This window comes from Pan paniscus, chromosome 10 (assembly GCF_029289425.2).
Source record: "Pan paniscus chromosome 10, NHGRI_mPanPan1-v2.0_pri, whole genome shotgun sequence".
Lineage (NCBI taxonomy): Eukaryota > Metazoa > Chordata > Mammalia > Primates > Hominidae > Pan > Pan paniscus.
Genome location: NC_073259.2, coordinates 103,554,458 through 103,570,140, shown reverse-complemented (window position 1 = coordinate 103,570,140; position 15,683 = coordinate 103,554,458). Strand labels below are relative to the sequence as shown.

The following is a 15,683-nucleotide window of genomic DNA, read 5'->3' as shown; positions in this document are numbered from 1 at the left end:
AAATACAAAAAGCCAAACACTTGCAACCAACTCAAATGAAATTAAAAACTTTTTAAGACTCTAAGGGAGGGAAAAAAACCCTCATGTGAGATTTCATTCATAGTCAGAGGAACTAATACCCTGACAACACAAAAAGATAATAAAACAATCAGAAAAGTCTGAAGAGTCCTAGAATCAGAGTAAGTAGGAAAAAGTCATCCTTCCACTTGAGGTCATATATACTTTAGACACTTCAAAGGAGCACAACAACAATTTGCATTTAATTTTGCCAACAGAGTAACTACTAACCCAAGAAACTGACTTGGAAATTTGCATATACTTCCTCAAAACACATATTACATGCGTGTGCTGGGTTTTCCTAATTGTATACATAAATATAAGAGGTATTCTTCCTTGAAAGACATGGCTCACATTTTAAAACTGCCAGTGCTAACGAATTTCTTTTTTTAAGAGACAGGGTCTTACTCTGTTACCCAGGCAGATGCAGTGATGTGATCATAGCTCACTACATCCTCAAACTCCTAGGTTCTTCCTGCCTCAGCTTCCCAAGCAGCTGGGAGTATACAGGTGCATACCAGCACACCCAGCTAATTTTTAAAAACTTTTTCTTTAAAGAAATGGGGTCTTGCTATGTTGTCCAGGCTGATCTCGAACTCCTGCCCCGAAGTGATCCCCCCTGCCTCAGCCTCCTGAGTGGCTGGGATTACAGGCGTGAGCCACCCCAACTGACAGAATTTTTTATTCAGTATCTGGGAATGAGATCCACGACTCCTGTAGTAGGAAAAACATTAACTGCCTTAAAATGATATTTTAAAAAAAATCTAAACAATTTTCACACATTCTTAAATACTGAATATACAGTTTGCAACTTAGTGACCACTGAGTATAAATTACACAAGTGTAAAAGTGATACCTTCAAGGAATTGCTATTTGCCTCCCGTTTTATAAATAAAATTTTATTGCAACATGTGCCCACTCATTTATGTACTGTCTATAGCTATTTTCATGCTACAATGGCAAAGCTAAGTAACACTCAAGGCCTAAAATATTCACTATATGCCCTTTGAAGAAAAAGTTCACTCAACTCTGCCCTAAACTACAGACCCTGGCCAAGGTGGGAGGATCACTTGAGGCTAGTAGTTCAAGACCAACCTGACTCTGTCTCTGACTCTGTCTCTACCAAAAAAAATTAGCTGGGCGTTGGGCTTATCCCTGTAATCCCAGCTACTCAGGAGTCTGAGGCAAGAGGATCACTTGAGCCCAGAAGTTCAAGGACACAGTGAGCTATGACTGCACCACTATACCCCAGCCTGGGCAACAGACCAAGACCCTGTCTCTAAAAACATAAAATAAAAAAGAAAAATAAATAATAAAGAAAAAGGAAACAGAATTAAAGAAATTCTTTTGCTCAAAGTCTCGAGTTCAAATAGAAAGTTATTAACAATAAGAGAAACCCAGCGTCAGGGTCTATAATTCCAGACCCCCCCAAAACTCCTTATAAGTGGACTAAAAATTTTTTTAAAATCTGCCTCAACACACCTTTACTAAGAGTATTATTTTCCTATATTTTATCTTATTTAGTTCAGTCAATTAAACAAAAGTATAGCAATTAAAGCCAGGCACAGTGGCTTACTCCTATAATCCCAACAGTTTTGGAGGCCAAAGTGGGAGGACTGCTTGAGGACAACAGTTCAAGACAATCCAGGGTGACACAGTGGGACCCTGTCTCCACCAAAATATATACACACACATATACATATATATACATACACACACACACACACACACACACACACACATATACATACACACGATAGGCCAGGTGCAGTGGCCCATGCCTATAATCCCAGCCATTTGGTAGGCTGAGGCAGGAGGACTGTTTGAGCCCAGAAGTTCAAGGTCAGCCTGGGCAACATAACAAGACTCCATCTCTACAAAAAGAAAAAACAACTTTAGCCAGGCAAGGTGGTACATGCCTGTAGTCCCAGCTACTTGGGAGACGGGGTAGGAGGATCACTTGAGCCCCAGAGGTCAAGGCTGAACTTAGCTAGATCTCACCACTGCACTTCAGCCTGGGTGACAGAATGAGACCCTATCTCAAAAAATAATAATGGCCAGGCGTGGTCGCTCACGCCTGTAATCCTAGCACTTTGGGAGGGCAAGGGGGACAGATTGCATGAGTTCAGGAGTTCGAGACCAGCCTGGGCAACATAGCAAAACCCTGTTTCTACTAAAAATACAAAAAGTTACCCAGGCAAGACAGTGCACACCTGTAGTCCCAGCTACTCGGGAGGCTCAGGCACGAGAACTGCTTGAGCCTGGGAGGCAGAGGTTGCAGTGAGCCAAGACTGCACCGCTGCACTCCAGCCTGGGCGACAGAATGAGGCCCTGTCTCAAAAACATAATAACAACAATTAAAATGTATGCATGTATCACATAAAATCCTTCCTCTAAAAACTGGTACTTAAAGGGTAAGAAATAAAGCATATTTTAACTCTGCCTATAAGAAGGAACTATAGTTGATTCCCAGTTGATAGAGAAAATTCCTCTTACAGAATAGTATCACCTAATAAATGCAGAAGGAATGAAAGAATCAAAAATCCACCATTTTGCAGTTCCCAATGAAATAACCCATAAAAGCAAGGATCATCAATGGATATTAAAAGAATTAAGTGAAAAGTTGTTAAGAAAAGGATATTCCTTTCTTCTCAAGTTTGTATAAACTAAATAGGAAGAAAAGGAAGGAAGATAGATATTCCAAATGATACCAAAGTAGCCCCACAGATTACTTGGAAACTGCAAAAAGCAAAAAGTACCTTTAAAGGAAAAAAAAAAAAAAGAGTTGGCTGTCACATTAATCAAGAGGTCGAACACAATAAAACTAACAGTAGGATGGCCTGAGATTACATCTAATGTAGCAGAATATGGTACAATGTGAAGGTCATAATCACTTATTTTATACCTCTGTCAAAAATGTTTAACCTAAATCTAATCTAAGCCCATTAACACCTAATTCCAGTTTACAGAAAACACAGAAATAGAGAAAAAAGTTTAACCCCCCACAAGGAAACAATCGGAGAAATCCCAGAACATGAGACTTCTACAACTGCCTGGTTTCTTCAAAGAGATGGGGCACTGAAGAGAAAGAGAAAAAGGTGAGGCCTCTAACCATATGCAATGAGAACCTCAAGTGGATCCTGGTTTTAGAAAGTAAACAAACATTACTATAACTATTAAAAATTAGTTTCAAAGCTACTTGGGAGGATAAGATGGGAGGATAATTTGAGCCCAGAAATTGTAAACCAGCCTGGACAATACAGCAACACCCCATCTCAAAAAAAAAAAAAAAAAAAAAAAATACAGGCTTCAAGCTATGTGTGAGAAGAGTGTTCACAACAGTCATCTGGATACACTCAAAACAACTACCCACAACTTAATAATTACAAGAGGAAAAAATTAGTAACAATACACTTGAGAAACGGGCTAATACTTTAAACGAACGATAAAAATTAAACATCACCAATAAGGAGCAAATTGACAATGTATGCCTCTAGATATAACACCCTGAAAAGGATACTGTATATACATTATCTAGTATTCCAGCCAAAAATGCAGTCTGATCTCAAATGGCTCAGAAAAAAAAAAAAAATACTATGCCGGGTGTGGTGGCACACGCCTGTAATCCCAACACTTTGGGAGGCCAATGCAGGAGGACTGCTTAAGCCCAGAAGTTCCAGGCTACAGTGGGCTATGATCACACTGCTGTATTCCAGCCTGGCTGACAGAAAAAAAAAGAAAAAAAACTATATATATATAGACTCACCAATTTAACATTTTTCACATTTGCCTTATATCTGTCTTCTAAGGAGAAAATGGAATGTTATTTGTATATGACAATATGCATACTTGTTGTATTCCATTGAGATAGAGAAGAATAAAACAAATGTGGCAAAACAAAGGAAATCTAGGTGAAAGGTATGTGGGAATTGTTTGTACTATGCTTGTAGCTTTTCTGGAAGTATAAAATCATTTCAAAATAAGAAGTTTTTTGGGTTTTTTTCTGAGACAGAGTTTCACTCTTGTTGCCCAGGCTGGAGTGCAATGGTGTCATCTCAGCTCACCGCAACCTCCGCCTCCCAGGTTCAAGAGATTCTCCTGCTTCAGCCTCCCAAGTAGCTGGGATTACAGGCATGCGCCACCATGCCCGACTAATTTTGTACAAAATAAGAAGTTTTTAAAAATACACTTAACCTAGAGTAGTTTCAAAGATGAGTTGTGATAATTCATTCAATTTCTAATAAAAGTTTATTAATAAAACAATGAAGGAAAGATACAAACTATACCAAATCTGTAAGAATACTGAATCTGATCTATTTGCAAATAGTCAAAACTGGTTATATGAATGTAAAAAGTATTGAGATTTATTAAAAAGCAAACACACCACACTATCTTATACTTATTCTGTATTTCTCCAGGATAACATACAATAATGCAATATTTAAGAAAATTACTTTGAGAAGTATTATAACATGTAATTAATATCTTCCTTTATTATTTCAAAAACAGAAGTTATTCTACTTATTTAATTTCAATAGAAGCTGAGAGTAAGGAAAAGGAAGTTTTTGAAGTTTACAAAATCTCATTTTTTTCATGTATTAAATACCACTTCAAGTGTTCCATAATATTCACATTGTTAAAAGTATTAACAATCTGTTAACAAGTATAAGAAATCAATGGCTTTCCTCCACTCTAGCAGCAAGTATAAAGAAACAGAAATGGGATTGAAATATTTAATTCACATCACTAACAAAAACCATAAAACACTAGCAAATTTAATTAAAAAGGGCTAGAACCTACCTGGAAAAAATAAAATTGAATAAGTGAAAAAATATCAAAAACATCCCATGACATTGGATAAGACAAGGTGATAAACTGTCAATTTTCAGAAACTAATACATAAATATAAATGCAATTCTGATGAGAATTCTAACAAGGACATTTGTGTGTGTGTGTGTGTAAGGCTATATGACTGACAGTAGCTAAGAAAAGTATTAAAAAGAATTGTTTGGGATATCAAATCAAAATAGTATTAGCCTAAGAAGAAACAGATCAGTGGAGCAGAGTAAATAATCCAGAAACTGATTCCATTATATACATGGGAATACAGCATGTGACAAAGGTGGTCATTCAATTCAGTAGGAGGGATTATTTAATAGACAATAAACTGACTCTGCACTGGAAAGAAAAATAAAATAATTAGTGCTCCCAACCTTACACAAAAAATTCCAGATTAAAGGTGTAATAACACACAAAATACGTGTTCAAGAAAATCTGAGAGACTACTGGGAACTCAGAAGTATTTTCTTTCTTTTTTTTTTTTTTTGGTGAGACAAAGTCTTGCTCTGTCACCCAGGGTGTAGTGCAGTGGTGCAATCTCAGCTCACTGCAACCTCCATCTCCTGTGTTCAAGCGATTCTCCTGCCTCAGCCCCCCGAGTAGCTGGGATTACAGGCACGCACCACTGCACCCGGCTAATTTTTTTTATTTTTTTATTTTTAGTAGAGACGGGGTTTTACCATGTTGGCCAGGCTGGTCTTGAACTCCTGACCTTAGGTAATCCACCTGCCTCAGCCTCCCAAAGTGCTAGGATTACAGGCATGAGCCACCACGCCTGGCCGGAACTCCGAAGTATTAAACATGGACACATAATGCACTTAAAAATTTAAAACTTCTGGGAAGAGCAAAAGATATCATAAAGCCTAGGATCAAAAGATGCTCAAAATCACTAATAGTATAAGAACTGGAAATTATTAATATATTCTTTGGTTAATCAATCTCACTCCTAAAAACGTATTTCAGAATATAACTACCAGTACATGAGAGAGAGAGAAAAATACCTACATATCCAGCTACCTATTTACCTAAGGAGGTTTATTGCAGAATGGTTTATAGTGGCAAAAATTATTGCAGACAAAGCAAATGGCCATCAGCTAAAGAATGGTGGAATAAAGTGTGGTACACTCACACCATGGAATATTATGAAGCCATTCAAGATAATAATAGAACTATTCTAATTGACTTGGAGGAACTTCCAAGAGTTAGCACCGAATGAGAAAAGGTGGAGGAAAGTGTGCCTATGATTCCATTTTTGTAAAACAAACAATGATCAAACATTCCCTTACATAAACAGACAGATGTATACATATATGAGCAAAGAAAAAATATGGAAGGCTACCTGCTAGGTGGTTAACATGGGTCTGGAAGGAAGGAAAAGAAGAGGGAACAAGCAAAAAAAAAAAAAAAAAAATTAAGAGATTATATTTAAAAATAAATGTGATCACATCATATGTACTATAAGAATTTATTAATGTAAAATTATCTGTATCTGTGGCATTTTAAAAATAAGTGCTTTTAAGATAGGGACAATTGACGATTTCAAATTCAAAGAAAAGAAGCCCATGTCATACAATTCCAGAACTTTACACTTATTCCCTAAGAACATTCGTAACTGGAAATGAGGGAGCAGGTGGTAATGTAACAACAGTATGTTCTTTCTTTTCTTTTTTATGTTTAAAAAAAAAATAATGGTGTCTTTATAGGCCAAGAAAACAAGAGCTACAGTAGAAGCTTTCTTAACCAACGACTGCAACCACTGGATTAAGCAATACTCTTAAGTCCCTTTGTAAAACACACTGATCAATGTCCATGGTATTATAAATATTGTGGGTGACAGGTTATTACTTTGAATAACAGGAACTAGCCTGCTTTATGTTCACTATGCATCTACTCTTCTAAGTGCTATGCATATATCATTCCCCACAATGACCCTGCAGAGTGCCCATTTTATGGATGAGGAAATAAAAGCACAGATGTGATAATTACTTGCCCAAGTCACAAAGCTAATAAATGTCAGAACTGGGATTCAAATGCAGATAGTTTGGCCCCAGCTTCCATGCTCTCAATATGTCTGCATAATGCCACTTCTGCTAACCATTTTAAATGTATCCTTACAGAACACCTTGAAGAATCAGGTGAATTTGTTTCCAAGACTGTTTAAGTCATCTGTACTTGTTATGGTAATTATGTGATTTAATAATGTTATATTGGCTGGGCGCAGTGGCTCATGCCTGTAATCCCAGCACTTTGGGAGGCCAAGGTGGGCGGATCACCTGAGGTTGGGAGTTCAAGACCAGCCTGACCCACATGGAGGAACCCCGTCTCTATTAAAAATACAAAATTAGCCAGGCATGGTGGTGCATGCCTGTAATCTCAGCTACTCGGGAGGCTGGAGCAGGAGAATCACTTGAACTCGGGAGGCAGAGGTTGCAGTGAGCCGAGATCCCAGCATTGCACTCCAGCCTAGGCAACAAGAGTGAAACTCTGTCTCAAAAAAAAAAAAGTAACATTAAAAAAACTGTTTCCATGAAAACTAACTACCCTGATAAATCTCACTAAGGATAAGTGATCAAAAAATATTTCTGTCAAATTAAGTGTAGGTAAGAACTATCAAAAGGTTTCAGGAAAAAAAAAGTAAAGATATAGTAGACATCAACCCTTATATCACTCAGAAATCCCAAATGGAATTGTAGATAACGCATTATGAATACATATGAGGGGGGAAAAGTACTAAACCATACCCAAATTTCAAGAGAGGTGAAAAACAAATTTGTTTAAGTTAACCTTTATCTACAAGAATTTTTATTTTGTGATCCTCAGTTTAATATACTTTTTAAATGACCAATAACCTGCTATTGGTCCCAATCATTTTGGATAAGAGGGCTTCTACTGTATCTTCTTTATGACAAATTTATAAGCATCTATTAAAGTAGTGGAGCAAAGTTCTGAGAAATGTCAAATCTGCTTTATTGCTAAGCTATAACTGTCAGAAATTAAACTGGAAGTGATTTGATGATCCTTACCCATCTTGTGTGGGTGGGTATTCGCATTCTTGTCCTTTGGGAAATACACCATTAGGATACAGGTCACATATTGGAACTGAAGGAGGGTCTGTTTGAACTTTTGCTGTGAGATACAAATAAAGCATTAACTTCTGTAGTTAAAAATAAAATTAAGCAGTTATTAGAGTTTTCTCAGTTCCTAATGGTTGTTATATGTTCTGATTTTAAGGAAACTCCTTGCTGCCACATTTAAAAGCAGAAGACACTTCATCATGCTGGCCACCTCCTCAATGATTTATTGCTGCTTGGGAAAAAGAAATTTTTAACTCCTCAGAACTCCATTATGTATTTAAAGAGTATATGCCTTGGCAAAAGGCACACTTCTAATGTCTTCATCTTCACTCACTATACTAGAGATGGAACAGCATAGAGAGGTTGGCTTTCACAAATACAAACCAAAGTAGTAAGAAGTCCTATAGCAATAAAATAAAAATATAAACCTAATATATATTAATAAAACAAGAAAAACTATTATTTCAAGAGTATATAAGGTATAAAAGTTAAAAGCATACATAATCAATCATGGTTTTCTGAAATCTTAACTTTTGTCAAAGTATTTATCACTCCAACTTTATCTCATCTACAAATCTGATAAAGATGCCTTTTATATTGTGCATAAATTACATGACAAGGGACTTAAAAAGATCATTAGAGAAAAAATACACAATTTGTAATCAGAATATCACAGTTGAAGTCTAGCCTTTACCACTTATTAGCTATGACTTGAACAAATGGCTAAATAGTACCAATCCTCAGTTTCCTCATCTACAAAATGGACGATCAGATGAAATCCTGGATAACCTTTGAAAATTATAATGTATTACATCCAAGTCATTATATAAAACTATGAATTATCTGTAATAATCTGTACTATGGTTATCATTAACTAACATTTATAATTTTCCCACTGTATAGATGAGGAAAATGAGGGCAGTGAACTGCCCATGATTATATTATTTGGCTTGTTCCAGAAATGATTCAAGAAGTCTACCAGGATATAAAAAATAAACAAATAAAGAGACATTCAAAGTAAATTAGTAAAAACCAAAACAAGAACATAGACTAGTACCTGAAATGAGGCCAACACAAAAACCACAAATTTGGCTCTAAGCCCTTTAGTAGCCAACATTAAAAAAAAAATATTTGCACAGGTCACAATGGTTCTGAGATGAAACAGACTGATACTCAGAAAAAAACACAATTATCCTTGATACTAAGCAGAAAAAAAAAGAGTACCTCATAAAGAAATATAATGAACAGTACATTCAACAACATCCTCAGGGGAAGCAGAACAAAGGTTAATGGCATCATACTTAAACATCTGTCAGAAGAATTCTGTCAAGGGCAAATATAAAACAGTCCTCTAACAACACTCCTCCCTGCTGGTCTGACTTCAGAAGGGAGCAATTCAGAGTATTTGGAGAAATAGTTATCTCTTTTTTTTTTTTTTTTAATTTAAGAAATAGGTATCTCTTAATTCATTCTCAGGTAACACTATTTCTTATAGCCAAACTTTTAATAATTTTTTTTTTAATGGAAAGAATAGGACAATATAGCCCCTGGAAGATTCCTGGAATGCAAGTATCCTGTGCTCATCAAATACAGACTCACAGGCCCTCACAGGCTACGAGAATAGCTGACATCCTCTTCTTAGAGTGGAAGGATCTAGTAATGATGGACACCTAAATGCAAAGAAGGCTATCCCACCTCCACCTGGAGACCAGGGGAATCACTATCAAGCCCCCAAAATTCTGATTCATAAAATTTTAGCCTGAAAAATTTTAAAGGAAGGCATAACCAGACATTCAGTGGTCTACAACAGCCCAAATGGCATCCAAGATTAAAATTTACATGTTGTGATTCTCAACCCAACCTTTCTTCCTCAACACTACGAAATCTCCCTTCAGCCTCCTTAATATATTTTCAGGCCCCTGATGATGTTTGGTTGTGGCACTTACAGAAACTCAAAACAAGCAGGATATTTTATACAAATCTGATCGTACAATATAAAAGTTATTAATAATAAAGTCTCACCATATGCACACATCTTAAATAACGGGACTCCTCATTAAATACTCATCAAGAATCTCATAATTTAAAAGCTGGAAGGTAAATTACAAACAACGCTTACCCTACCACCACCATGGCACCACTTCGGCCATTCTTGACAGAATTATTTAAATTATGCAAGTTTTAAATCATAAAATTTTTAGAAACTCATCCCTAATTTGCAGTAAAATGCAACTAATTCATATCGACATCCCTTAGCTAACAGCTAAAGAAAATAAAAGATTGTTAAACCAAAGTTATTAAACTAATAAATAATTATTAGTTTCACTAAATTCTGCTTCTATTAAGCCTAAGTTTATTTCCCTAACATATATCAGGACCTTAAGCAACTTCAAACCTACTCTTCAAACCTGTCAGTGAATAACCACTTTTTTTTTTTTTTTTTTGAGACAGAGTCTCACTCTGTTGCCCAGGCTGCAGTGCAGTGGCACAATCTCAGCTTACTGCAATCTCCGTCTCTTGGGTTCCAGCAATTCTCCTGCCTCAGCCTCCGGAGTAGCGGGGATCACAGGTGTGAGCCACCACACCCGGCAGAATAACCACTTCTAATATATCAATTAACATTAACTTAAGACACTAACGTCCTCTCTTCTTCTTCTTCTTTTTCTTCTTCTTTCCAGTTGCTCCATCTCCATCGCCATCTCCATCTAAGAAAAGACATTTCAAGTACATGTTCATTTAAACCTCATAAGCAGAGGGACAAAGCAAGTACAAGGAGACAAGTATTTGTTCTATTCAATAAATGAACAAACGTTAGTTTATTTTATCTTGTTTACATTTATTCTTTCACTGAAATAAGAAATAGGAAGCAGCTACCAGGTGTGGTGGCACATGCCTATAGTCCCAGCTACTAGGGAAGCTGAGGTGGGAGGATCACTTGAGCCAAGGAGTTGGAATCCAGCTTGGGCAACATAGTGAGACTCCAACACTAAAAAATTCAGAAACAGGAAGCAGCAGTTTAGCAAAGTGGGAGGTAACGTGATCTAGGACTTACGTGGGTTGAACCATATGAAAATGCCAATACTTGACCATTTTTGGTCAAAATTGCCACTTCTTTTTTCTTTTTTTGAAACAGAGTCTAGCTCTGTTGCCCAGGCTAGAGTGCAATGCCGCAATCTCAGCTCACTGCAACCTCCGCCTCCCAGGTTTGAGTGATTCTCGTGTCTCAGCCTCCACCTCCCAAGTATCTGGGATTACAGGTGCATGCCACCATGCCCATCTAATTTTTTTTTTTTTTTTTTTTTTTTTGTAGAGATGGAGTTTCACCATGTTGACCAGGCTGGTCTCGAACTCCTGACATCAAGTGATTTGCCAGCCTTGGCCTCCCAAGTCCTGGGATTATAGGCGTGAGCCACTGTACCCAGCCTCAAAATCACCATTTCTTATGTTCAATCTTATGAAATTATCAAAAACCTAGCAGGCAGAAGAGAACAGTAGAAGTACAAATATTAGGCTAGGTAAAGTGGTTCACACCTGTAATCCTAGCACTTTGGGAGGCCGAGGCAGGTGGATCACTTGAGCCCAGGAGTTTGAGACCAGTCTGGAGGACATGGTGAAACCCTGTCTCTACTAAAAGTACAAAAAATTATCCAGGTGTGGTGGTATGCGCCCATAGTCCCAGTTACTTGGAAAGCTGAGATGTGGGAGGATCACCTGAGCCAGGGAAGTCAAGGCTGCAGTGAGCTGAGATCGAGCCACAGCACGTCAGCCTGGGTGACGGGAGGGAGATCTTGTATCCTAACAACAACAAACCCAAAACACAAATATTGCTGACTTATTCATTATGGATTTTTAGATTCAAAAGGCACATGAAAAATTATAATCTAATTCACATATCGTGCACTATAACGTTAACAGTAACCTTCTTCACCCCATTAAATGTTTGTTGGGCTCTTAAGTGCCAGGCAATAGGGACAGAAAAATAAGATAGTTTCTGTTCTGGAGAAACAATAGTTTTTTCCAGACTAAAATTGGTTATGAATCTTGAAGTATTTGTTTTAGGTTGTGACTAGTGTATGTAGCACTATACTAGTGTATGTAGCACAACCTAAAACAAATACTTGAAGATACATAACCAATTTTAAACATATACTAAAAATCTTTCCATCTGTGTGACCTTGGGCAAGTTATTTAGCCTCTCTCTACCCTGGTTTCTTCATCTTTAAAATGGAACAAAAAGGTCCTTCTTTGATACTTTCATCCTTTTGAGGCTAATTACCTTATTCAATGTCCAATGTCTGTATTCAGTACAGAAAAACAGCCACCATTTATAGAACTTTGTGCCAGGATGGCAGCAGAGCCAGGATCTGAGTATTAATCTATATATGTTTATAGTTCCAACCATTATACCATGTTGAAATTTGTGCTTTTACATGTCTTTTCTTCACAGTATCCCAGCATATTCTTCATAGGCAGAGATGGTTGGTTTTTTTGGTTTTTCTGTGACAGGGTCTCACTCTGTTGCCCAAGCTGGAGTGCAGTGGCAGGATCACAGTTCACTGCAGCCTCAATCTCCCAGACTCAGGAAAACCTCCCACCTCAGCTTCCTGAATAGCTGAGACTACAGGCACGCACCACTATACCTGGCTAATGTTTTTTAATCTTTTGCAGAGACAAGGTCTCACTAAGTTGCCCAGACTGGTCTCGAATCGCATCTCAGCCTCCCAAAGTGCTGGGATTATAGGCATGAGCCACCAGGCCTGGCCAGCAGAGGCTGCTTATGTTTATTTGTGTTACTACTATGCCCAAATCAATTGATATCTGTTGAATGACAACTGGAAATCATATTTTTAAAAAAAGAGTCTCAAGCTTTTAAGCTCTGCCTTGCACTATCTAGAAACATTAATTCTAAATGAACCATAGACCTAAACATAACAGCTAAAAATATATAAAACTTCTTGAAGAGAACACAGAACATCTTTGTGACCTTAGAGACAGCAATGACTTAACTTTTTAGACAGGACACAAAAAGCACTACCCATAAATTTAAAAAACAGATAGATTGGACTTTATCAAAATTAAAACTGTCGTATAAGCAATACCATTAACCAGGTGAATAGCCATCCCATAGAAATATCTGTAAAACATATTATCTGATAAAGAACTTGCAACCAGAATATACAATGAACTATTACAATTCAATAGGATGACAAATAACCCAATAAAACATGGACAAAAGATGTGAACAAACACTTTACCAAAGATAAAGGAAAAAGCAAATAAAAACATGAAAAGATGCTCAATATCATTAGGGAAGTGCATATTAAAACCACAATGACAAAGCACTACATACCCATTATCAAAGACTAAAATTTTAAAACAAATACCAAGTCCTTACAAGGATACGAACAACCTGAAACTCTCAACCATTGCTAAGAGGAATGCAAAACAGCACAGCCACTTTGGAAACCAGACAGCTTCTTATGAGTTTAAACACATACTTACCATATGACAGGCAACCCAGTCCTATTTACTCAAGAGAAATGAAAACATATCTACACATAGACCCATATGCAAATGTTCATAGTAACTTCGTTCACAACAGACCAAAACTGTAAACACCCCAAATATTGTTCAATGTAAAAGGGTAAAACATATTAGGAATACTACTTGCAATAAAAAGGAATGTGCTATTGATAAATGCACAACTCGATGACTGTCAAAAGTATTATGCTAAGTAAAACAAGCCAAACACAAAAAAACTACATACCGAACAATTCCATTTATAGGATACTCCAGGAAAGGCCAAAACTAGGGTCAGAAAATGTATCAGTGATTGCTAAGGGTTAGGTATAGTGCAAGAGAACCAACTACAAGAGACACAACTTTTTTCTGGAGATGGAAATGTTAAATGGAAATAGTCTGTATCTTCCGTCGTGGTAGTAGTTACACAATTGCATACTTTGTCAAAACTCACCAAACTATACACTTAAAAAGGGTGACTACTGGGGCCAGGTATGGTGGCTCACGCCTGTAATCCCAGCACTCTGGGAGGCTGAGGCGGGCGGATCACTTGAGGCCAGGAGTTCGAGACCAGCCTGGCCAACATGGTGAAACCCTGTCTCTACTAAAAATACAAAAATTAGCCAGGAGTGGTGGCGGGCACCTATAATCCCAGCTACTCAGGAGGCTGAGGCAGGAGAATCGCTGGAACCCAGAAGGCAGAGGTTTCAGTGAGCTGAGATCGTGCCACTGCACTGCAGCCTGGACAAGAGTGAGACTCCGTCTCAAAAAAAAAAAAAAAAAGAGTGGTGACTATTATTTTAGGGAAATTATATGTTAATGAGCCTGACTCAAAATGTATTGAATGAATTACCTCCAGCACATTGTCAGACGCCCATAGGATCAACTTTTTATACCAATACCACAGTTTCCAATTCAGCACATCTAAAATTAAACTTAGTACCCTCTTCTTTGCCTGCAAACCTCTCCCCCAATGTCTAACTGGCTCTTTCCCAACTTCACTATTTCAGTCAACAGCACCAACATTCTGTCACCCAAGTTCAAACTCCCAGAGTCCACTAATGCCTTACTCCTGGCTCCCAGAATGCAAGTCTCCAAGTCTTTTGAATTCTGCTTCCACACTACTGTTCACTGGATCCTTCCTCTCCATGCCTATTTATGACTACCAGTTTACATCTTCATTACCATATGCCTGGGCTATTTCTAAGAGGCCTCCAAAATGATCTCCTCCTTGCCTTTCCTACACACTTCCTCTCCTCTAAACAACCCTGTATATAGGTAAAGCCTAAATTATTATTTCATAACATTCCTTTTTTGTTAAGAGACAGGGTCTTACTATGTTACCCAGGTTGGAGTGCAGTGGCCAGTCACAGGTGTTTTCGTAGCATACTGAAGCCCTCTGGACTCAAAGATCCTCCCATCCCAGCCTCCCAAGTAGCTGGGATTACAGGCACCAGCCACTGTGCTTGGCTCATAACATTTCTTAAAAATCCTCTAAGGCTCCCTCAATCACCTCATATGGCAAGCTTGTATTACCACAATGCTTCAAATGCTTTCTCAGCATTACCCCAACCCAAAATAGTTCCTTTGTTTGGTTTTACTCAAGTTCTATTCCTTCCAATGAGCCTTCCTTCAGCATTCAGCCCACACTTATACCACCAAATTTCAATAAATTTTATTACAGGTACCCAAATACCTTTTCACCTCTAGGTTTTGTCTGTCTACCACATCCTTAGTTTTCTTTATTTTTTCTTATTTTTTGAGACAGAGTTTCACTTTTGTTGCCCAGGCTGAAGTACAATGGCGCAACCTCCACTGACAGCAACCTCCACCTCCTGGGTTCAAGCAATTTTCCTGCCTCAGCCTCCCGAGTAGCTGGGATTACAGGCACCCACCACCACACCTGGCTAATTTTTTGTATTTTTAGTAGAGATGGGGTTTCACCATGTTGGTAAGGCTGGTTTTGAACTCCTGACCTCAGGTGATCCACCCACCTCAGCCTCCCAAAATGCTGGGATTACAGGCGAGAGCTAACACACCTGGTCTAGTTTTCCATTAGGAGAAAGATCTTGAAACACTAGCTTTCCATTCCCTCAAAGACCTAACAACAGGTAAGTAGTATTGACTGACTCTGATTACTGAAATAACTACAAATATTCCTAAAGTCTTCTTTAATACATTGAAGATTTCCAA

General features: G+C 37.8%; 1 protein-coding gene across 2 annotated transcripts in view; it reads right to left on the bottom strand.

Moving 5' to 3' along the window:
- METAP2 (methionyl aminopeptidase 2) overlaps positions 1 to 15,683 on the bottom strand; it is a 41,737-nt gene that overhangs the window by 20,382 nt on the left and 5,672 nt on the right. For both annotated transcript variants that reach the window (XM_003808254.7, XM_008960332.4), the window contains exons 3-4: positions 10,610 to 10,675; positions 7,920 to 8,022 (exon numbers count right to left, since the gene is read on the bottom strand). In XM_003808254.7, the coding sequence (XP_003808302.1) occupies positions 7,920 to 8,022; positions 10,610 to 10,675 (169 nt within the window). The remainder of the gene's footprint in view (positions 1 to 7,919; positions 8,023 to 10,609; positions 10,676 to 15,683) is intronic.